Source organism: Protopterus annectens, chromosome 12.part0 (assembly GCF_019279795.1).
Source record: "Protopterus annectens isolate FY-2018-M chromosome 12.part0, PAN1.0, whole genome shotgun sequence".
Lineage (NCBI taxonomy): Eukaryota > Metazoa > Chordata > Ceratodontiformes > Protopteridae > Protopterus > Protopterus annectens.
In genome coordinates, this window is record NC_056746.1 from 844,050,876 (window position 1) to 844,076,183 (window position 25,308).

Here is a 25,308-nt window from a genome sequence, read left to right on the forward strand (position 1 = left end):
TTCACTGAAGTTTTGCACCTGTAAAACTGTACTCCTGGTTGCCTTGACTTCTTCTAGGAAGGTCTCAGAGTTACAGGCTTTGATGACATCTCCACCCTTTTTGGTTTTCCACAAGGACAGATTTTCCATGTGAACTAATCCCTTTTTTATGCCTAAGGTTGTGAATGACTTGTCTCTCAGTCAGTCTATCCAATGGCCTACCTTCTTCCCTTCCCCTCAGTCCTCCAGTGAAAGAATTTCGCATACATTAGATGTACACAGGCAACTTGATTTTACTTGGACAAGACTAAAGCCATTTGGAAGTCAGATCAGCATTTTGTGTCCTTTCATCCAAGGGGTCTGGGTTTACCCATTTCTAAACAGACTATTTCTTCTTGGATTTCTAAAGCTATAGCCTTTTGCTATGATTTCCATGGTAAGTCTTTGGCTACTTCTGTCAGAGCCCATTCAATTAGATCCGTGGCTTCCTCAGGGGCTTTCTTTAAGGGTCTTGATACCAACTCCATTTTGGAGGCTGCTATTTGGTCTTCTGTGCATACTTTTATTAAACATTACAAGTTGGACTGTATTTCTAGGTCCAGAACAGGGTTTGCAAGGGCTATTTTTCATGGCTTTCTGGAGTCTTCTTCCTTGCAGCCTTCTTCTGTTCCTTCCACCTCCCTATGTTCCATTTAAGCTATGGCTCTCTCCCATATGTAAAGAATACTGCAACTCTGAGTGGAAGGACATTGAATAGTTGTGTAAAATCTTACTATAACCATAGATGTCCTTCTCTTCTATGTTGCAGTATTCTATCCCTCCTGCCTTTCCCCTACATCTTGTCTCTTCCCTGGATGACTTATTGTTTTCCTTAAGACTCCTGTTCCTCATGGGGCATTCTCATTCTGAGGATGGTACGTGCAGACGTCCTTTTATGGCTGATGTTGTCAAAGCAGATGAGTGACATCCCATGTACTAGCAGTAGCCTGAAGCTTTTGTATACTTGCCAGATGTCAAGTCATGGGGTGGAATACAACCCATATGTAAAGAATACTGCAACATAGAAGAGAAGGACGTCTATGGTTATAGTAAGATTTTACACAACTATTCTTTACACAGATATGAATGTGCTTGAGTGTTAGAAGAACCATGTGTTGAGCTAGCTTTTTGTTTAGAATTCTAACACTGAGTAGAGACACCTTGATATGATCTTAATTAGAATTTAGTAGGTTACAATACCTAGGAGACATGCTATGTCTAAAAAAGGAAGGAACTATGGCAATAAAACTGTAATCTCTGATAAAAAGGAAAGTACTATAGAGTAGTAAAAGTGTAAAAAGCAATTATTTTATCTTTGAGTTGTAGCATTACTCTTGGTGACTAATCTATTGCAAGCTCAAGCATGTCCTTCTGCATGTCCCTCTGGGTAGAGTACCTAATATCATTCACCATCACTTGAGCTATCACCAGGTTTTGCAAATATTTACCACAATAGAAGGCCCTAAGGGCCGTCTTTATATCATGGATCCTAGCTCCAGAAAAACAGCTTGCCATCACTCTATTTTCCCTCTTTACATCACAGATCCTTCATCCAGAAAAACAGCTTACCACCATTTTATTTTTGTTGAGCCTCGTGAGGGTAGAATCTATGTGTCTTATTATGGAGACACATATTAACAAGACATTGCTGTGGATGGGTAGGTGTGGACTTTATGGAGTTTAATGGGTTAAATCCACAACCTTGGTAGCTCTAAAAGGGTATCTGTGAATTGAATGAAAGAGGGGGTCGTAAGTGTGTGTGTGTGTGTGTGTGTGTGTGTGTGTGTGTGTGTGTGTGTGTGTTGTACTGGAACCTAAGTATTGAGTTTTTTTATTGTTTTACCTAGGAGGCATGGGTAGAGATTTATTTTCCCCCCATACCTGTCTGTTCAACTGCCACCATTTCCTCTCCTCATTCACCAGGTTTATTGGATCCTGCATAAGCCTCCTCTGAGCTATATTTGACCCATGTATGGGGCCAATGAGGAGATCAAGGATTCTGTTGTAGTATCATACTGCTGCTGGGAAGTGTGCAGGATGGGCAAGTTGACTTTAGTTGCTTATCCCATCATCCCCCTTGTACCCCTTCCAATGTCTGTGCTACTAATGGAACCCAGTTCATCAGAGGCTCACTATGAGCTTTACCCCTTATTGCCATAGGTCTTCTTGGCTAGAGATTTCTTAATCACCTCAGCATATGTAATAGTGCTAGTCTGCTCTGTAGTATGAATGTGTCGTTTACTAAGTGAGGACTGTGGTGAGAGATTAGCCTCCCACTTTCAATAAGTACTTGCATCTCTCATAAATGCGGTCACTGATGGATTACAATAGTGGGTTACTGGTTAGCACGAGACAGGTATTACACTGTCTCAAAGTGGGAAGTACAAACAAGCTGGCCACAACTGTGAAAACAGCAGATTGTAATCCCATTCTGATCAGTGAGGTTGAAAAAACAAGGTAATTACTGGGACTGGTATAGAATGACCAGCAGAGAAAGTTATCTAAAAAATAAAAGCAATTTAAGTAGCAAAACAAATAATGGTCACAAGTTAGTATCCGACTACTAATAAAATACAGTAACAAGACTCAGGTGTAAGGTTAGTCAGATCAGTTCTATCAGTGCAACTGAATTACTGGAACAAAAGGGATACAATTAAACAACTGAACAACTGAGTATGATGACAAGGTTTGCAATATGTGTAATCTAGTAAGATAAAAGCTATTTGGTTGCAATGCAAATACTGGTACAAAGGAAACAACACAGTACGTGCAATATCAATGTCAATGCAACAAGTAATGCAAAACAGTACAGTAAAATGAATAGGTTCATAGGTTACTACTAGGCTAACTGCCCTTATGGGCCATTTTAAGCCTAGCCAATTACCCCGTGTGAGAATCAAACCCTGCTGAATAACAACAAGAAATATGATTTCTAAAGTGAGATACAAATTATAATGGTTTAAAAATCTAAAAAATGCAAAGGAGGCCACAGCCAATTTAAAATGGTTTCAACATTCTTTCCAACAATGACAGGGTATAAAAACATCTGTGAAGGCACTTCCATGCAAATATACAAATATGCAGAAATACCTGGATTTGGTTGCATATCTACGGATTACAAAAATCTGGGAGTGCTCTTTGGTCAGTTGAATATTAAGCTTTTCAGACCTTCCTTTGCTTAATATTCTGTACTAAATGCTTCTTTTTACATAATAAAGTCTGATCTGCTTAGGAGCCCCATTCTCATCCCTGTACCCGATTTGTCTTTCCATATAAGTTATACCACTTCTGAAGTCGTCTGGGATTTGCTCCCTCTTTTTTCTTTAGCCTCCAGTGCCAAGCCCATATAAGCAAATGAGTCTCACTCATGAAGCTTAAAAACCTGCCTTGACTCTGATCACTCTATGATTTTATCCCCTCTAAACATTTGTTCTCAAAATCTTGAGTCCTTATTTCTATTTTTCCATATTACTGCAGCAATCTCTATATAAAAAAAAAATCTGTTACTACCTGAATATAACCTAGGGGTAATATAAGAAGTTATCAACTGTTACATTGTTTGTTGTTTAGCAGACTCAATTATATTCTGTTGAATATAAGTTTGACCATATTGCCTCTGATAATGCTGTTGCCAGATCCACCATATTCCTAAACTACCAAGATTTGACCTCAGTTCTTCTTCCTCAGTAGAAGCCGAATCTTCCATCTAGGCAAGTAGGTAGTATCTTGAATCAGATAACTTAGCCCTAAGTTGTGTTGCACTAAAGTATTCCTTTAGATGATGTAGCCCCAGCCCCCTTGTTTGGTTTGCATTCTTAATTTGCCTCATTTAACCTTTTTCTTTTTGTTCTCCAAGATAAATTCTTTTATTACCTTATTCAGCTTGGATATACACTTTGTTCCAATGGAATAGGACTAGCCCCCATACAAGATAAATGTCAATAAACATCTTTAGACTCTGACTCTTACTGTCAATATGTAACATAAACATTCACCATTGTCTTTTTTACTTATTATCTTTTGAGCTATATCAGTCCACATTTCCCTACCTACTTGGTCCATGTTGGATTTGAACTATATACAAATACTTAATTTCTAAATATTTATTCTTGTCATAAAGTTTCAAGATCCATGTGGAAACTAGCCTATGATTAGGTATTTATTTTATCATTTAAACCACATTTCTGTTGTAAATCTTATTCGAACAAAGCAAACATGAAAAATAGATAAAGATCAAACTGCCATTTGTATTCAGGCAAAATGTATGAAGATGGTGAGCATGTGTACCCATTTTAACTCAATGATGTCTGTAGCACATTTTTGCATACCTCCATTTAACACCCGAAGCTTTAGCTTTTGCGTGAACTGTCTTTCTTAGTTAATTGACTTACCAGATAGTAATAGGCAGCATAAGAAAGGGCAATATGTAAGTAACAAAATGAAACTAAAAATGTAATATAGGATTTTATGCAGTAGAGGGATTAATCATTGTCTGTTACATTCATAATTCATATTTTCATGAGAACTCCATGTCATGGAGAGGAATAGTGTGAAATGTCTTGGATAGAAACATAAAATGCTTTGTTACTGACAATATACAATCTGTATTGGAGCTTTTGCTAGTTGTTTTCTAGTAATGATGACGATATGGAATATTTCCATATGTGCATTAATATTTCCAAAACTGAATGACTTACAAACTATTGCATGGCATTAGAAGAAACCTTAGATCAGGAGTCTCAAACTGAAATAACCACTGGTGATTTATGAGGATTATCAAACTCAGACGAGGATGACAATCTCCAAGATAAAAAAAGAAACACAAGACACTGTAGCTAAAAAAGTAGTGTAGTTGCTTGCCTCATCTATAATTATGCTAGGCTATATTTGGGTAGGAGCATGGAGGAATGTGTGAAAATGTGTGAAATTATGGAGAATGCAGCAATAATATGGAATGACAGAAATAAGGACCTAAGAATTTGGAAAAATGTTTAGAGGGGATAAAATCATAGAGTGATCAAAGTCAATGCAGATTCTAAAGCTATACTTTTAAACTACAGTTCTTTAACAAACACTTAATTTTTAAGGCTATCATCCACATTGTATATGTGGGAAATGAATAAAAATGTGTCTTTGGAAGTCATAATGGTGCGAACAGTATTTATAAGAACCCTGAGAAACTATTTTACAATGGAATGTAAGACTGATAAAAGTAAATGCAAATAATATTAAAACAATGGCTCTCTACCATGACATATTATTAAAACACTCCATTTTCTGCACTTTATTATTTATAATCTGTCATCTATTACATGTCAACTCTTACACTCTGATGTAATTGCTTATCTCCTTTACTGGGGTTTGAGACATACTTATAATTTCTCACATTTTCACACATTCTCCATGTTCTAGTTATCTGTGTTTCCTGCAGCTATTTTTTTACCATAAATACTACAGTGTGTAGGTTCATATTTGCACAAAAATGAAAGGATAAACTCCATATGTCAACCATCAAAAATACTTTACACTGTCCTTTCATGATTCAATAAAGCAATGTCTGATCATGATTTAAAATGATCTTGCCAAAACTGTTTAATGCTGGTATTATCAACTCAGAAAATAAATTCATTCTGTGTATGTTATATTGAACAGTTTCATCTCATAAATGTAATAGAGTAGTTTATTAAAAATAAAGGTAAATGAGAGAAACAAATTGTTGTTGCTCTGAATGTTAGGGTTAGAGCTCCCATTAACCTGTGGCAACTCGTCGAAAAAGATGGAGCCCTTTCGATCTTCATATATAATTCATATTATAAAAGCCATAACTTTTTAGTAAATCTTCTTTGTATATGAATTGCAAAATTAGTAACAGAGATAAGGAGTAATCATCAAAAAATTTACAATGTATCAAATAAATGAGTAAGAATTTGCATGGATTTTAGTGATATGTGAAAAAATAAGATAGTTGTCCAACAATAATACTTGATCAATTTACTTCTTTTCTCAGTCTTGTTCAGTCAATCTAAACATATGACTAAAATTAGTTCTTATCTTCCAAAAGCTGACAACAGGTAATTTGGATACACTAATGCAGAGTCCATTATCCTTTTCCTCCTAATTTAGTAATTAATAATATTTAACGTAATTCACTAAAATGTCCCTATAATACACAAAAGTCATTATCATTCTTGATCATTTTGATTTATTATCAAGTTATTTGAATTTTTGGTATAATAATTATCATCAATGAACTTGAGATCATTGAAATAAAAACAAGGGAGAATCAGACCTAACCAATATTCTTGTATTTTCTAGTTCCTGCCTCTTTGTAATGCAGAAATCCAAGTATTAAGATCTGGCTAGTGTTTCAAATAAGAGATGATCATGGACCATTTCAAAGCTGTTTTGCATTCACTGTAAACAACTTCAGCATGCATCCCCACATCTGGAGTTGTTGCATTGTTCCAGAACAAAAGAATGGCAATGTATGTGGAACTATACATATACATGTACATATACATATACATATACATATATTCATACCCATGTACATGTTCCTACACATATACTTATAGATTGGTATAGGTAGACAAATTACACACTATGCAAACACAAGAGATTTTTGTGTTGTTACTGGCAGTGCACAGGTTGTTTCTGATTCATATACCTTAGTTGCACAGCTGCACAGCAACTTGCACAGCAAAGTATTCAGCAAGTGCAAAATGACCTGATGAAGCACAATTTGTTTGTGTGAAAGCGCTCGTTCCTGTTCTACTTTTTACAATAAATGCTACTTGGATTATATCGTGGTGGTTTCAAGCAATTTCTTTACTACTAAGTGCAAAATGACTGCTTAAATATATATAATTAAGAAGAAATTAAATTAGTGTATAACATTTTTTTAATCTTTTAATACATTGTTTAACTGAGTAAGTCTACTGGACATAAGTGTCCCTTTTCAGGGGCAACCTGGGAGGGAACACTGGTCAAGTGACTAGCTCAAAGTCATACTGTGGGCAACTGGAGATTGGTGGAATCAGATACTTTACCCTTGACTATAGGAAGCAGCTTGTTAACAGCTCAGAGTTTTAACCCCATACCCCATCACCAGCTGATGAACTATAGCTGCAGCAGATGGTTGAAGATGTGGCAGAGAGTGTTGTCAAAAGCCAGGATGACTAATGTCTTTGTCAGAAAGAGATGCTCCTGTGGTGAATAGCTGATTTGCTAGAAGGCAGGCTTGTACTACTGGGCCACTAAAGGGTAAAGGGTCCAGCACCACCTGGGAGTGTCTACATGGGGTCATCAACTGTTGACAGCTCTGTGAAGGTTACCCTCTGGACTGACCTGACACCCTTTTGTAGTAATCAGTTCTAAAATCAAGTGTACTAGCTGTGCAGTGGTGTACACTGCATGTTGTTATTTCTCTTATCTGATATGAATCCCTCTCAACTGCTATGATTTAGATATTGTGCTATGATTTTTGGCCCTCAATTGTAGCCTTACTCCTATTTATGGTGCACACTTTATTAAATGCTTTTATACATTTTATATTTACTTGTTTTAAGTATATCTATGATACGTAGCTTATTTGTGGGCGTGTTTTATAGTTTAGTGTGTTTTGGTTAGTTGGTTTGTTTATATAAGAGGCTTTTGCTTCAGTATCTTTTGATCTGATGAAGCGATACCATATTATATTGTGAAAGCGCTTATCTGTGAATAAAGGATTTATAAAGGACATATCATTGACTCTGCCCCCATGTCACTGGTTTGTATGTTTTGTTTTTGCTGTTTCCTCATTGTTTCGTACTCGCCAGTTTATCCCTGGACTTGAGTTTGGACTGTGTACACTTTATTAAATGCATAACTTATGCATATACAGAGATTCAGTACCACTAACTGTATGGTGTCTAGTATAGTGTCAGACTAAACTCACAAATACTATACTATTGTAAGTACTAATTGAACATATGTACTTGTAAACATGTTGAACTTCGAACCTTTGTAAATATTGGAGGTCTAATTATATATTGTTCTAAATGTCTCCTATTGTACTATTGCTCTACTGAGACTGGGTAGTGACTGAAAAGGGTCAAATGATCAGTTCACCCACCTGGTTATCAAATATTAAATTCTCACCACTTGTGGTCTGCATTGTGCAATTAAATAAAAAAGTTCCATAAATAACGCTATTTATAAAGTAATAAAACTGTCATATGCCAGTCAACTAGGCTAAGCTAACCTTTTATTATTTATTAGCTGCAGTGCAAATAGAAAAGTGAGAAAGAGGTGAGAGTGTTCAGACAGTAACTACTTCTGGAGAATGTACATTGAACGTTTTCTTTTCTAATTACAGAAGGAAAGGAAGCCTCAGAAGAAAAAGAGGAATGTGTAGCTGAAGGTGATAGTAATGATGCATCAGAGTCTATGGACTACAGAATAAATTTAACAGAATCATCAGCCTCATCAGTGCTACAGACAGACACAGGGACCAACAAAAATGACACAGCACAGGATGAACTGCAAGAAAGGAACAGGAGTGAAGCAGAGGTAACAGCAGTACAGCAGGTAATCGCCTATGTACATTCTTTGGTTATCCAGGGTGTCCACTGCAGTGATGAATAACAGCAGTCTGGGTGATATTCAGCTGATATAAAGTAAGATATGTGAGAAGCCCTAAGTAGAAAGTTTAACATTTCAACATTACTGCTTTTCAACACGTGCTACATCCCTATGTAGATTAATAATCATGCTCACACACACACACACACACACACACACACACACACACACACACACACACACACACACACACACACACACACACACTTACACACACAAAGACACAGTGTTACTCTGTATTGTTTAAATACTGTAGTGGAAACTGTTGTAGAAAATAGATTGAAACAATGTTAGGATGTGACAGCACTTTAGCTTAGAAAACCTTTGTCAAAGGACTATTAGACTAACTGAGCAATAATTTAGCTGTGTTTTCCTCTCATGATTAAATGATAAAACAATTTATCTGAGGCTTACTCTTCTACTTTCCTCAGTTCAATTGGCTAGCTACTGACTCATCTTAACTTTACCTTACATATGAAAGTTCTTGGACAAAATACAACCCTTGATGAAAGCATTAGTGCCACTAATCTCAACCCTGATGATGTTGTCTGAGGTCGCTATGACAGTCTTTCACGGAATATGTTTTGACAGGCACATTTATTTATTTATTTAACAGTTGAAGAAGCTAGAGGTGATGGAAATGAAGTGCCTGAGAAAGGTGGTAGGATGCACACTGCGGGACAGGCGAAGAAATGAGGACATAAGAGCAGAAGCCAAAGTAGCTCCAATTGCAGAAAATATCAAAGAGAACAGATTACGACGGTATGGGCACATGTGTAGAAAAGCAGAAGACAATCTGGTGAGGGAGATTTGGGACAGACAGGAAGAAGGTAAGAGGAAGCGAGGGCGTCCAGCAAAGAGGTGGATGGATTGTGTGAAAGAAGATCTGCGACAGTCAGGCATGAGTGTTGAAGAAGGCAGGAGAGTGGCACTGAATCGAGAGAGTTGGCGACAGTTAATACGATACCCCGACCCCATGTAAATGGGAAAAAGGGGGATTATGATGATGATGATTATGATTTGTTAACCAGGAAAGTCCGACATGGAACAAAGCCTATTTTCAGCAGAGGCCCAGGGATAAACACTCCATACGCATATCTTTGTAATGTGAGAGGAAACCGGAGCACCTTGAGGAAACCCACATGAACACAGGTAGAACATGCAAACTCCGCACAGAAGACACTCCAGCCAGGAATTGAACAGCAGAATCTCTTGCTGTGAGGCGACAACACTACCCCTGCACCACTGCGCTGTCCAACACACAGCCACATAATGATCACTGTGGTGGGTGTGTCACTGCCCATCTAGAAATGGCCATGGCAACTGCACTTGTTCCTTTCTAAGAAAGACAGCAGACTGTTACTTTTTTCATGAATGAACATTGCAACATATTTGCTTTAGCTATTGTGCTGCAAGCTCTAAGCCTCTAAGTAAGAGTAATGTTTCATTATATTTTTCAGATTTTGAGTCTTGCAAGAGGGTGCATTAATCTCCCAACTCAACAAAACTCATCTCAGCTTTGAACAGGAGCCCATCATCATGTGTGCTTCTTATTTTGCAGGGAACTTGAAATTCACAGTAATAAGAACCCTTCGCCCTTTTACCACGGAGACCCAGCATACCGTTTCTGTGTACTTGGGAATCTGCTGCTGGTACATGGTTGTATCTAGTTACTTTTTCTCCAGTCATTGTGATGATTGCACATTTTCTTCCATTAATCAGGGATTATCACTGAAAAGCTCCTATGTATACATGCACTGGGCACTCACTAGGGTCAACCAGACTCCACCTCTTATGGTCTATGTGTAGAAGGACATGGAACTGCTCTCAGAGTTGCACATGCTCTGAAAGCAATGGGTTGACAGCTAAATCCATGTGGTTACTGTTAGCTGCATCCCCCCTCCCAAAAAAAGAAAAGAAGAAGAAAAAGCAGGGTGTTCAGATTGCATCAGTTCTAGAATCTACATTCTCTGCCTCTTTTTAAGCATTTGCAAAGTACATACAATGTCAGAATAATCTGATTAACTGAGACAGGCCATTTTCCTCTTTAATTCTCGCACAGTATTATTTTATTTATTTGGGTAACTAAATAAGTACACTAAGCCAGTCTGGACCTCTACAGTCAAAAAGCTTAAGCAAATAGTATCATGTTTGAAAAGTGTGTTATTCTTTTTTTAATAACACATGCATACTCATAGTTCTAGGGGAGGTTTTTCCCTACATATAAACATTCACACATTAACATGTTGCAGTGAAATTACAGCTTGAGCAATGAAATGCACCATACTTTCCATGTACTCACCCTTCATTTATAAAGCTCAAGGAACAGCACTGCTTGTAGCAATAAGTGCTTCTGGATCTCATAGTTGAGCTGGTTTCCTTATCTCAAGTATGCTCTTTATAAACAAACACCTCTTTTATTGATGAAGATAGGTCTTAGACCAATAACATCAGACACTTCCCAATTTCTCAAAATGACTTTACAATTTTCTTGAATGATCCCTTTTAATATGGGTGAAATTAAAGAATATGCATACTGGAAATCAGTTTGTTGTCAGCAACACTCACCATGTTTGGTGTGTTAGTGTAGAAGTACATGATCTTTTCAACAATCTCATTAATTAATGGTTTCACAAAATCCTCATTGTAACCATTATATAAAAATGTCATCATCATCATCATCATCATCTTTAACACCTTTTTTCATATTCTACATGGGGCCAGGCCAGGGTATCATGTCAATTATCACCATCTCTCTCAGTTCAACTCTCTTACCTTCTTTAACATTCATGCTTGATTGTGGCAGTTCTTCCCTCTCACAGTCCATCTGCCTCTTTGCAGAATGCCCTCATTTCCTCTTGTCTTCTTTCTGTGTGTCCCACATCTTCTTTACCAGATTGTCTTCTGGGAATGGGAACTACTTTGGCTTCTGCTTTGATGTTCTAATTTCTTCATTTGCCCCATAGTATGCATTCTACCACCTGTCTCAGCCACTTCATCTCCATCACATCTAGCTTCCTCAACTGTTCTGCCTTTACTGCCCAGACTTCTGTACCAGACTGTATTACTGGTCATAGCACTGCTTTGTACACTTTACTTTTCAGCTTTTTTGGCATTCTTCTGTAATATACTACACCTATACTGTGCCAGTTGGCTGCAGTCTCTCTGATTCTAGATTTGACCTTCTCATTCAGACTTCTTTTCGCTTCTTCTCAGCCACCCCTCCCAGATACTTGAAGCTGTCAATCTATTTCACTATTTTCCCTTCCATCTCAGTTCTCATCTTCTGATTGCACCCATTTGCTGCCATTACAAATTTCTTATGTGTACTCTGTTGTATCCCCTGTGCTTTAATTTTTTCATTCCATTCTCCTATCCTTTGCTGCAGTTTTGCTCAGGTTCTGCTTGTAATGCTGTATCATCTGCATACAGAACTTTGTTGATCTGTCCTGTCTGACCTGTTTTTGTAATGTAAGATAAAAACAATTTCAACATAAAAAAAATGAAAAAACACAGCTACTGATGGAAATCACCTAAATATACTTTGAATTTAACTAAAACAGTGAGCAGTTACCACTAAATGACCAAGAAAGAAATAAAAGACTAGTAACCAGAAGTCACAACCAGGATTCTTCTATAAAATAAAATATATTATTTATTTTTGACCAAACTGATTAAGCACTTTCATCCTTAACACAAACAGGACTTCATCAGAATCAATCTAATGAAGTCATGTTTGTGTTAAGGACGAAATAACTTAATCGGTTTGGTCATAAATAAATAAATAACATACTTTGCATTTAGCACTTTCATTCTGTTTTAGTGAGAACTTCTTTACAAAATACATAAAATGACCCACTGTCACCATATGTACACAGAAAGAAGTCACATGTTCAGCAATTTGCTAAATACATTTTTTAAACTTATGATATCATTTAAACCTGGGGAAAACAATATAGCTAAAGTAAATCACCACATTAATTTATTAATTTCTAACAATGCATGAATCCCCCTGTACCCACCTCAGATTTTTCTATCACTTGAAATGTAAATTGCATAAAATTCTTACAAGGTTGCTAACACATTACTTAAATTTCTATTTTAATGGCATATGTATGTTCATAAATACATTATGTGAGCCTTCCTTTTGTTTCACCTCCATGAGGCATTCAGTACAATTTTTGCATCACACAGCAACCCTTGTTTGTCATGGTCTTCAACCCCAAATATTCTATCAATATTTGCTACTGAAAAAGCAACATTGACTGCATGACCCACATGGAAATGTACCTTTTTCTAAAGTGTCTAGTATTACCTACATGTTCCTTACTATTTCCTAATTCTAATAAAAATTTTAAATTAACCCCTATTCTAAAAATAAGTAGGGGGCTATACACTAATACATTAAAATGGTCATGGTTTCTGAAAATAATTTTCCAGTTATCTTTAATAAAACCTTTAGTATAAAACACATCAATAGAAAAAGTAAGTATTGCTTTATTTACAAAACAAAAATCTTTTTTTCTCTGATTAGAAATCCATCCTTAGCTACAGAGAATAGCTTGAAATTTTGATTCTCTAAAATTAATAATCTCTTATTTGACTAATTTTATTAAAGTTCAAAGATATCCTCTCTTGAGAAATAATAGTCACAAAAAAAATCAAGTCCCTTCCTAAAAATCACTATCTGAAATGAGCCTTACCACACTAACAATCTGTTCCTTCACAGTATTCTTTCAAGCATGCATAGGATGTCCACTACTATAATATATGTAGCTATTAGAAAAAGTTTCCTTTCTCTCTCTCTCTCTCTCTCTATATATATATATATATATATATATATATACATATATACTATTACTGGAGCTTAATTTTCAATTAATTTGATCTCTAAAAATATTCACATCTAAATAATGTATTCTTCTTTTTCTTACCATTCCAAGTATTTTTTTTAATCTGTTGTCCTTTTTCATGTGTCTTTATGGCCACATTAAGGTCCTCTGCTGGGCCTTGTAATAAAAAGCTAAGAGCAGGTATAAATCTTTTATAAGAACCACTTTTTCTTTAAAACATGTAAGGATATACATGTATGGACTTTTGGCCATTAGGGTATTTTTTCTACTGCCCCCCCCCCCCGGAGTCTTAAGCAAAAATGTTGAATAAGCAATTCTAGCCTCATATTCATTTTTGTCTTGCACCAGATTTTTACATTTCCTCTCTCTCTCTCTCTCTCTCTCTCTCAATGTAATTTTTTTCTTATTACTCTATCTAGAATCAATCCCACTTCACTGATCTTACTATTTTATTTAATTCTCCTTCTAAGCTAAGATGATTGGTGTCAATTTCTTTCTTCATAACATAATTGAAACCAGCATGATTGAATAAGGCAGTCAGTTCATTAAACATACCACTATCCCTTTCAATAGTATTCTAAAATTTTAACAAACATAAACCTCTCAGAACGCTGTTATTCAGGAGACATTCACAAAAAAAATCTCCCATATTAAAGTATTGAATTTGAATAACATATGTTCTAACAATTTTATATCCACTGAATTGTTCCCAACATTCATAGATGAATTGTTGTAATATATTAAAGTATTATACAAGTGAAAACTATGGATGTTCATGAAACTGATGTAGCTCAAGTGGAAGGGTGGGATAAGGAAGGGAAAACTAATGAGGAAATGGAAAACAAGGGATAATATGGAAGAGCTTGAAATTGTTAAATATTTATGTGTATACTTGCTTAGTGCCATTTTTTCCCAGGGCAAATTATTTTGATTATTTGATTCTTTTGATAACTTTGATAGGAAAGGACTGAATCTGAAATATGTTTATGGAAATAAATTATTGATTAGCTTGTCTTTTTAAAATAATGAAAATTTAGTTGTACCTGATGAGACCTGTGCAACAACTGGAACATCCACAAAGGTTCCTTACAAAAAGAATGCCGGGAGTAAACAAAATATCCTACACTGATCACCTCAAAGCCCTGTCTCTCTTCTCATAGAGACATCTGAGAGGTGATCTTTGCCTGGTGTACAAGGCATCCCTGTACCCTGTTTCAATGCACTTTTTTCACATCCACATAACAAACAGCATCAAAACTACTAGATAAAAAGACCTAAATTTTGCTTATGACATAAATAGGACATGTTGGAGAGACATATGTGTTTCTCAGAGAATTTCTTTTCTGTGGAACAGGCTCCCCATGGGTCACATTTTTTGCATGGCTTGCCATACCCTGCAAAGTCTACTCTGACAGCAGGGAAAAGTCAGTCATTGGTGACTCCATAGTCAGACACACTGACGTCCCGCTCACCAGACTGAGTAAGGAGAAGGTCACAGTAAGCTGCCTGTCGGGCGCTAGAATCCGCCACATAACGCAAGCACTCAGGTCTCTCAACAGCAGGTACAAATATGATTCAGTCATTGTCCACGCTGGTGTAAACGACCTGAGACGTACCTCCTTGGACTACATGAAAAGAGACATTGAGGAGCTCTCTGATTATGTAGCCCAGACAGGTATGACCCTGACCTTGAGCAGTATCCTACCTTCACCAAGAATGATGCCACAATACAGAGATAAGATGATCAGCTTTAACAATTGGCTTAAACACTGGTGTCATTCAAAGGGGATCCAGTGTCTGTCTGCCTGGGATGACATGCTGGACAAGCCACGCTGCTTCAAGGGACGGCTTGCACCTGTCACCCTGGGATTCCGGATATTGGCAAAGGCTCTTGCCACCCCATAGTGCCTTTTTAGGCAAGGCTCAAATTCTAAACCTACCACCCTAGAACACAAAAAGGAAAAAACTAAGGGTAATGCTGCTCAATGCCAGAAGTCTAAATCTCAAAATGCACGCACTCGAGGCCCTTCTCAGTATGGAGAACATCGATGTCTGTGCTGTGACAGAAACCTGGTTCAAGGCTCCTGAGAGCACCCCGGCGCTATCAGGTTTTACCTCATATCATGCGTTCCGCCCCAAAATCTGGACAATACCAAGAAAGGAGGGGGTATCCATATTCATCAAGGACACCCACACCTCAAGACTGGTGGCAACGCACGATGCATCGGAGACCATCCAGGTGCAATTAACCATAGGCAAGACTGCTCTGCAAATTGTAGCATGTTACAGGCCACCCTCACAAACTCAGGAACCTCACATGGCCTTCCTGAAAACACTAGAGGGGATAAATGTATCACCAAACACCATCATACTAGGTGACTTCAATTACCCTAATATAGACTGGGAACACTACTCAAGCCCAAACACCCTAGCCCAAAAGTTCCTGGAATTCATAAACTCAAATGCCATGGAACAACTAGTCACCATCCCCACAAGAGGAGATAACATACTTGATCTCATCATCACGAACATGGGAGCACAATGTTCAACACCGGAGGTGTACCCCTCACTGGTGAGATCAGACCACAAACTAATCTCGCTGGAGGTCCTCATCCCACCCCACCTGAAATAAAAAGACCACAGTAAAGAACTTCTCAAAAGCCGACTTCACACTTCTAAAGACTAGTGTGGTCTCCTTTAAGGCCCCGAGCGGCGGAAAACAGTACTCAAGCCGCTGAATCACTTACAAATGCCTTCTACCAGCACCTGCAGGACTGCATGGATAAGGCAATCCCAAGCAAAACAAAGACTCTTTGTACCAAAGGCAAGCATCCAGTCTGGTGGACCCCAGCCATAAACAAACTCTACAACAAAAGGAGGAAGCTACTACAAGATAGAGCAAAATCCTTAAAAGGTAAGACACCCTTGATCACTATAAGTAAAAAACTAAGAGCTCTCATAAAATCATCCAAAGCAAATTTCGAGAGAAAATAGCTAAAGACTCAAAAGACAATCATAAGGCCTTCTTTAGCTATGTTAGAAACCTGGGAGGAAACTCCCAGATATGCTCAGAGCTAGTTCAAAATGATGTGAAGATTACTGATCCTACAGACATTGCCAACATACTGGCTGACAGGTTCAGTGCAAACTTCTCCCCCCCCCAAAAGGAGAGATATCTATACCAAACGATTGCAGCCCCCAAACATCTCCAGCGCCCAAGTGAGAACTGCTCTCTCCAAAGCAAAAACACAGCATCCATGGGACCTGATGGTGTCCCCGGCTGTGTGCTCCATGAACTCAATGAGGAATTAAACCCACAGCTAGGACAGCTGTTTAATCAAAGTCTTACCTCTGGATACGCACTCCAGGAGTGGCGACTGCAACTGTGGTACCACTTCACAAAGGCGGTGCCTCCACCGACCCTGGAAATTACCGCCCATTAGCTTGACAAGCCTTATCTGCAAAGCCATGGAGAGGATCATAATGGACCTCATAAATAAAGACATAGGGAATTTGCAGACTTTGGATCCAACCCAGTTTGGCTTTGTCAAAGGCAGATCATGCCTTTTAAACTTGGTTGACTTTTTCAAACAGTCACCAAAGCCATTGATGAGGGAAAGGCAGTCCATACAGCCTACCTCGATCTGGCTAAGGCCTTCGATACAATACCCCATTCGGTATCATTGAAAAACTCATCAGCTTAAATGTCAACCCATACATCACAAGATGGGTTGCAAACTGGCTGAGTGACAGAACCCACAGGGTCAGAGCTGCTGGCGCCATGTCAGACTCAAAGCCTGTCACAAGTGGTGTCCCACAGGGCTCAGTCCTGGGCCCACTCTTGTTTGGCATCTACTTTTCCAAGTACAAGCAAACACAGGAGGGTTATGGCTGACAAAGTTTGCAGATGACTGCAAACTGGGCCATAGTAGAAAACACATCTGACACAGATATCCTTCAGAAGGGTCTCACAGAAACGGATAACTGGTGCCAGAGCCACGGCCTAAAGTTAAATGCCAAAAAATGCATAGTCATCCCCTTCGGGAAAAACAAGGTTACCCCTAGCTACCAAATAGGTGGCAATCCACTGAGCACAGAAGAAGTTATCAGGGACCTGGGGACCCAGGTTGATAGTAGTCTGTCATTCGACACCCATGTAGCTAAAGTAGTTAGGAAGACCTTCTACATTGCCCACCTTATCATGAAGGGATTCTCATCTAGATCAAGGGAGGTCATAGTCTCCCTTTACTCATCACTCATCAGACCAATGATTGAGTACAATGCCCCATTCGGAATGTATCTGACCCGACACTTGCAGCAGCTGGAGAGGCCACAAAAGTTCCTCACCAAAAGGATAAAGGGTCTCAAAATCTGTCCTATGCTGCCCGACTGAAAGAACTCCAGCTCTATTCAGTCGCCACCGCTTGCTCAGAGGTGACCTTTGCCTAACATACAAGGCCATGTCAAACCCAGATTTGATGAATATGCTTCACCTCAAAAATCTAGATCCATCAGAGCCACAAGGGCGGAGACTTAAACCTTGACACGGCTATTAATAGGACGTGCTGGAGGGATAGATTCATCACCCAAAGACTCCCTATGCTGTGGAACAAAATCCCGGTACATGTGAGGCAGAGCACTGCTGGCCTTGTTCAAGAGAAATCTTGACCAATGGATGGGAGATCGCAGATATACCCCAGGGATTACCTCAGTGTCACTGCTCGACAGAGGCACAGAAAAATAATGGGTATAGTTCCCCATACTAAAGGGGTGGCCTAAGCCACAAAACGATGGGCTAGGCTTGTAAATGCCCTCGGGCAGATAGCCTAGTATGAACCTATGAACCTATGAACCTATACATGGGATATAGTGGTCATTAGCCTAGCATACACCTATGAACTTATGAAAATGAAATCAAACAAACAAAAGGGGGAACTATTTAAATTACATACACTCCAATAAATTGCTTGAAGAACTTTGCAGTCATGGGCTTCCTAACTGTGATAGCCTTTGTCCATGACTTATTATGATGTCGATGTCCCACGTCCTCTAATTCCTATACCACAATTATAACCTAAACATACCCTGCAAAGTCTACTCTGACAGCAGGGAAAAGTCAGTCAACCATTCCCTAAAATCACCTTCCCAAATCTACCTCTGACTTTAAAACTGTTTCTGTTCTACAGTCTCTGTAGAAAACTCTTGAGAAAATAGTACATGGGCAAGCCTGCCAGTTACTGAAAAAAATGCAACACTTTATCTAGATAGCAGCGTAATGTTGAGTCATGCTGAAGATCAGTAACAGCCTTATGGTCAGTAATTGAAGATATCCTTATGAATGTGAACAAGGACAACATTACAGGTGCATCTCACAGGTACATTCATCAGTGCTTTAGCATGACATTTGACCTTGTTAACAGTCAGATTCTCTACCCAGCCATTGGGGATGCACAAGCCAGTGCATTTCTTTGTGCCGGTCCCAAGCTCAGGGAGGGTTGTGTCAGGAAGGGCATCCGGTGTAAAAGTTTGCCAAATCATACATGCGGACAACAGTACAGATATACATACCGGATTGGTCGAGGCCCAGGTTAACAATGACCACCACCAGTACTGTTGGCCAACAGGGTGCTGGTGGAAATTGGGCTACTGTTGGCCGAAGGAGGAGAAGAGGGTAGGTAAAGGCTAAGACTGTGGTAGTGAGGGTAGGAACTTTGAATGTTGGCAGTATGACTGGTATAGGGAGACAGCTAGCTGATATGATGGACAGAAAGAAGGTTGGTATATTGTGTGCACAAGAGACTAGATGGAAGGGGAGCAAGGCTAGGTGCATCGGAGGCGGGTTCAAATTGTTTTATCATGGTGTGGATGAGAGGAGAAATGGCGTAGGGGTTATCCTGAAAGAACAGTTTGCTAAGAGTGTTTTGGAGGTGAAAAGAGTGTCGGATAGAGTGATGTTTATGAAGCTGAAAATTGATGGTGTTAAGATGAATGTTGTTAGTGCATATGCTCCACAAGTTGGGTGTGCGATGGATGAGAAAGAAAAATTTTGGAGTGAGTTGGATGAAGTGGTGATGACTGTACCCAAGGGTGAGAGAGTGGGGATTGGGGCAGATTTCAATCGGCATGTTGGTGAAGGGAACAGAGGGGATGAGGAAGTGATGGGTAGGTATAGTGTTAAGCAAAGGAATGCAGAAGGTCAGATGGTAGTGGATTTTGCGAAAAGGATGGACATAGCTGTGGTGAATATGTATTTTAACAAGAGGGAGGAGCATAAGGTGGCATACAAGAGTGGAGGAAGATGCACACAGGTGGATTATATCTTGTGTAGAAGGGCCAGTCTGAAGGAGATTGGAGACTGTAAAGTGGTGGCAGGGGAAAGTGTAGTTAGGCAGCATAGGGTGGTGGTTTGTAGGATGACATTGATGATCAAGAAGAGGAGGAGGAGTGTGAGGTCAGCACCAAGGATCAAATGGTGGAAATTGAAAAAGGGTAATTGTGAGGTGGAGTTCAGGGAAGAGTTAAGACAGGCACTGGGTGGCAGTGAAGAGTTACCGAATAGCTGGATAACTACAGGAGAACTAGTAAGGGAGATGGCTAGAAAGGTGCTTGGTGTGACATCTGGAAAGAGGAAGGAGGACAAGGAGACCTGGTGGTGGAATGAGGAAGTACAGGAGAGTATACAGAGAAAGAGGTTGGCAAGGAAGAAGTGGGATTGTCAGATAGATGAAGAAAGTAGACAGGAGTAATAGGAGATGAGGTGCATGGCAAAGAGAGAGGTGGAGAAGGCTAAGGACAAGGCGTATGAAGACTTGTATGAAAGGTTGGACACTAAGGAGGGAGAAAAGGACCTGTACCATTGGCTAGACAGAGGGACCAAGCTAGGAAAGATGTGCAACAGGTAAAGGTGATAAAGGATAATGAGGGAAACATACTCACAAGTGAGGAGAGTGTGTTGAGCAGATGGAAAGAGTACTTTGAAGGGCTGATGAATGAAGAGAATGAGAGGGAGAGAAGGTTGGATGATGTGCGGATAGTGACTCATGAAGTGCAGTGGATTAGCAAGGAGGAAGTAAGGAGAGCTATGAAGAGGATGAAGAATGGAAAAGCAATTGGTCCAGATGACATACCTATGGAAGCATGAAGGTGTTTAGGTGAAATGGCAGTGGAGTTTTTAACTAGATTGTTTAATGAAATCTTGGAAAGTGAGAGGATGCCTGAGGAATGGAGAAAAAGTGTTTTGGTACCAATTTTTAAGAATAAGGATGATGTGCAGAGCTGTAGTAAGAGGGATTACATTGATCAGTCACAGCATGAAGTTATGGGAAAGAGTAGTGGAAGCTAGGTTAAGAAGGCAGGTGATGATTAGTGATCAGTAGTATGGTTTCATGGCAGGAAAGAGCACTACAGATGCGATGTTTGCTCTGAGAGTGTTGATGAAGAAGTACAGAGAAGGTCAGAAGGAGTTGCATTGTGTCTTTGTGGACTTAGAGAAAGCATATGACAGGGTGCCTAGAGAGGAGTTGTGGTATTGTATGAGGAAGTCGGGAGTTTCAGAGAAGTATGTAAGAGTGGTACAGGATATGTACGAGGGTAGTGTGACAGCGGTGAGGTCTGTGGTGGGAGTGACGGATGAGTTTAAGGTGGAGGTGGGTTTACATCAAGGATCAGCTCTGAGCCCTTTCTTATTTGCAATGGTGATGGACAGGTTGACAGACGAGACCAGACAGGAGTCCCCATGGACTATGATGTTTGCAGATGACATTGTGATCTGTAGTGAGAGTAGGGAACAGGTGGAGGAGACCCTGGAGTGCTGGAGCTATGCTCTAGAGAGAAGAGGAATGAAGGTCAGCAGGTCTAAGACAGAATATATGTGTGTGAATGAGAGAGAGGATAGAGGAATGGTGAGGATGCAAGGAGTAGAGGTGGTGAAGGTGGATGAGTTTAAATACTTGGGATCAACAGTTCAGAGTAATGGTGAGTGTGGAAGAGAGGTGAAGAAGAGAGTACAGGCAGGATGGAGTGGGTGGAGAAGAGTGTCAGGCATGATTTGTGACAGATGAGTATCAGTAAAAGTGAAAGGGAAGGTATAAAAGAGGGTAGTGAGACCAGCTATGTTATATGGGTTGGAGACAGTGGCACTGACAAAAAGACAGGAGTCAGAGCTGGATGTGGCAGAGTTAAAGATGTTAAGATTTGCACTGGGTGTGGTGAGGGTGGACAGGATTAGGAATAAGTATATTAGAGGGTCAGCCCAGGTTGGAAGGTTTGGAGACAAAGCCAGAGAGGCAAGATTACATTGGTTTGGACATGTGCTGCGGAGGGATGCAGAGTATATTGGGAAAAAGATGCTAAGGATGAAGCTGCCAGGTAACAGGAAAAGAGGAAGGCCTAAAATAATGTTTATGGATGTGGTGAGAGAGGACATGCAGGTGGTTGGTGTGACAGAGCAAGATGCAGAGGACAGGAAGAAATGGAAACAGATTATCTGCTGTGGCAACCCCTAATGGGAGCAGCCGAAAGAAGAAGAATAAGAAGAACAGTCAGATTCTCTGTGCTAACTACACTTCATCACAGAGGTCATAGACTGTTTTTTAGCTTTCAGTAACAGAAATATTAGTCAAATTAGTATATTTCCTTTCCTCAGATGCACCCCTACCACAATAAGTCCCTCAAAGGTCCATGAGGGCCCATGTAATCTTTTTCATTTCTCAGTACTCTTGGTTTTATTTCTGCAAGTCTTTTAGGTTTCTAATACCATGGCAGGAATGGACCCCTTTCCTTTGTCAAAGTATGATTAAAGTTTGTGAAATTAGTATTGTTTTAGTCTTTGATGTTAGACAAAAGCACTCTTTGTAGCACCCACAATGTGCCCAGAATTGACTCCTTCTGTAATTCATACAGAGTTACATGTATGGGCAGCATACTAAATAAGACTGCAAATTCTTTTTAATGAGACCCCATTGCTCCTACTACTATTGGAACTCTCTGTGTATTCTTCTTCAACAGTGCTCTCATTTCTGGCTACAAATCCTGGTATTCTATGACTTTGTGTCTCTCTGTACATAAGCCACTGTAATTACTGGGTGTAGCAATTTCAATGATCAATGTTACTCTATGTGATACAAACTTCATCATTTTCTATAATGCTTTGTGCCTCATGTTTCCAATGCTTCTTGGCTATTTCAATATTTTAATGTTTATACAATCCCCAGTACAACAGTCTTGTCATGTTATTATGCATTTCAGTATACAGGACTTCTGCCATTAGTACATCACATCCATCAACAAAATGCAACTGTTTCCAGTTTTGCTTTACTGAACCTGCATTTGTCTGCTTCTCCCACATGTTCAGTGGACTTTGGAAACCAATGTGTATGCAGTCCACTATCCTGGGCCACTAATATTAACCTTTCATCTTTTAGTTTAAATTCACCTCTCCTTAAACATTCCTTTGTCAGATCCTGATTGATACAATGTTACTCCTGGAGTTGTACTTGCAACTATAGTTATGCTTTTTCCATGTTTCTTGCATTCTCATCTGATACTTCTCCTTATGTTCTTTATTTTGTTTTTTGGCACATTCAGTTACTGCCTGATTTTTGTCTACTTCTGTTTTGGCTTCCATTCCTGTATGACACAAACATGCTTCTGCTAAACTAAGCAGGAAAATCATCTTAGATTTGTTCTCCTCATGTTTCAAAACTTTCGCTATGTTTGGATCTTGTGAGGTCAGCAGATATGTATGCAGTCCTATAATTGCAGAACTATACATGTAATCCATTTTGAGGAGCCCCATACCTCCTTTAAAATGAGAAATATATAATCTTGGTATACAATGATTTTTATATATCATTTCAGAAGTGTGAAGCAATTTTCTTATTTTCCTGTCAAGCTGATCAATACTTTTTGGGGCCAGTCAATCACACCAGAACTGTAAGTTAGAACAAGAAGAGCAAACTGATTGGAAAAGCTCACCCAGACTCTGCAAAACTTGCTGTGAGTGAAAAGTTAGCTTTTTTTCCTTGCCTCTGTCACAATTTGCTGTGAGAGAAAGATTAGTTAGCTTTTTTTCTTGCATTTTGTATAATTTTATTGCCTTCTTCTATTTTGCATACTGTGATTTGTTTTCTTTACACTCTGTTTTACTTGTATTCTGTTTTTAATTTCATATTAAAACTTGGAAAGAGACCACAGCTGTGTCTCTTGTGAGTCACACAGAAATATTAAAATTTTTTCCACTCTCCCACCCTGTTGCTGTTGTGTTCTTAAACACAGCTGTCTTTCTATTTGTCTACTCCTTATGCTAATTTGACCACATATCTCCTTCCCTCTCCTCTTTCACTAGCTGTTGAGTAAGCACAACACTATTGTTTTGTGAAATCACTCCCCTTCAACTATTTAAACTTATTGGCCATCTTACTGTATTCCTTAGAACCAGAATACAAAAGTACCCACCACCTTTCAATTTATCTTCCTCTTTTAAAATCAGTGGCTCTCCACTTAGACAGCTAAAGCTTAAGTTACCTCCTTTTTCACATCTAACAGCTTGGTGTACACTGAAGTGCTTAGGATATTAAAACATTTTTTTCATCTTACCTATTGCAAGACCACCCGCTACTAGAGAGCCCACATTCTGCCACTCTTGGGATTAGTGCTTCTGTTTTCTCCTGGAGACTGCTGATCACCAGAAAGCCTAATGACTACTTCATAGATGACAGCTTGGAATGTGTGCTTATATTCTACTCCTGGTGAGATAAGGAGCAGAATGCATTAATTCCTGACTGTTTCTGGTTGGGTAGTGAGTGTTTGTGCTGGACGTCCCTGATTGGGCTGGTTGCTCTTCAAGGCATTTACCAGAAAAAGGCTGCAACAAGCCTGCATCATCTAGGACAAGACTGTGGATCACCAAACAGGCTGTGGTGTGCTTCTCATCTTGGGATTGGTGCTAATGTTTTGCTAATGGTGAGAGAAGAAGCAAAGGAGGATTGTATCCTGGCAGAGTGAACCTGTGTTGAGACCAGCATTTTAGTAGCCAGGCAGTAGCCATTCACGTGACTCCCCTCATTATTCCTAACAAGCTAATTCTTTGTTTTCAGTAAGTACTGCTTGATTTGTTTCTAACTTCAGAATATCTGCCTAAATACTTCCTCTATAACATTTCAAGGTGTATGTATTAGTTTCCCCACAAGTGTTTGGCAGTGCCTTGCAAAAACACAGACACATTGAGTGACATTTTTTCCTGTAAAAGCATGATTGAAATTACACCAATACCTAGTTGCACACAGGACAAATAGTTTGCAGTGAGAAGCCCTGTGTCCAGAGTTGCAAACCGGATACTCATGACATTGCTTTATATTCTCACTCCAACTGTGTAATCAATAAAAAAGGTCTGTTGCCATGGATATGAAGTTTCCCACTATCTCTGTTACCAGCTTGGTATATATGGGCATCCTCAGGCAATGTAGATATTGCCTCATAGTTACTGACAACTGGTTAATTCTCAAACAAACTGATATGATATTTGAGAGATATATTTACACAATGTCACTGGAGGCAAAGCTCTCACATAAAAGTACTCCTAATGTCAATAAGGTTGTCAGTAGTACACATGCTACACTTATCGCACACAATTCAAAGCAGACATACAGACCCCCATATGCTGAGGCACATAAATCTAACCTTCCTAAACCCCAAAGGCCTCCTAGATGAAGTGCTCATAACAAATACCCACAGCAGCTCCAAATGCACTCTTTCAAAACAACACCCACATCAACACATAGAGGCACATCTCATGGAACCTCTACTTCTAAGTCCA

At 39.2% G+C, this 25,308-nt stretch overlaps 1 protein-coding gene across 4 annotated transcripts in view; it reads left to right on the top strand.

The window, feature by feature from the left end:
• LOC122816834 (tripartite motif-containing protein 54-like) overlaps nucleotides 1–25,308 on the top strand; it is a 361,207-nt gene that overhangs the window by 193,891 nt on the left and 142,008 nt on the right. For all 4 annotated transcript variants that reach the window (XM_044089887.1, XM_044089886.1, XM_044089885.1 and 1 more), the window contains exon 8: nucleotides 8,375–8,586. In XM_044089887.1, the coding sequence (XP_043945822.1) occupies nucleotides 8,375–8,586 (212 nt within the window). The remainder of the gene's footprint in view (nucleotides 1–8,374; nucleotides 8,587–25,308) is intronic.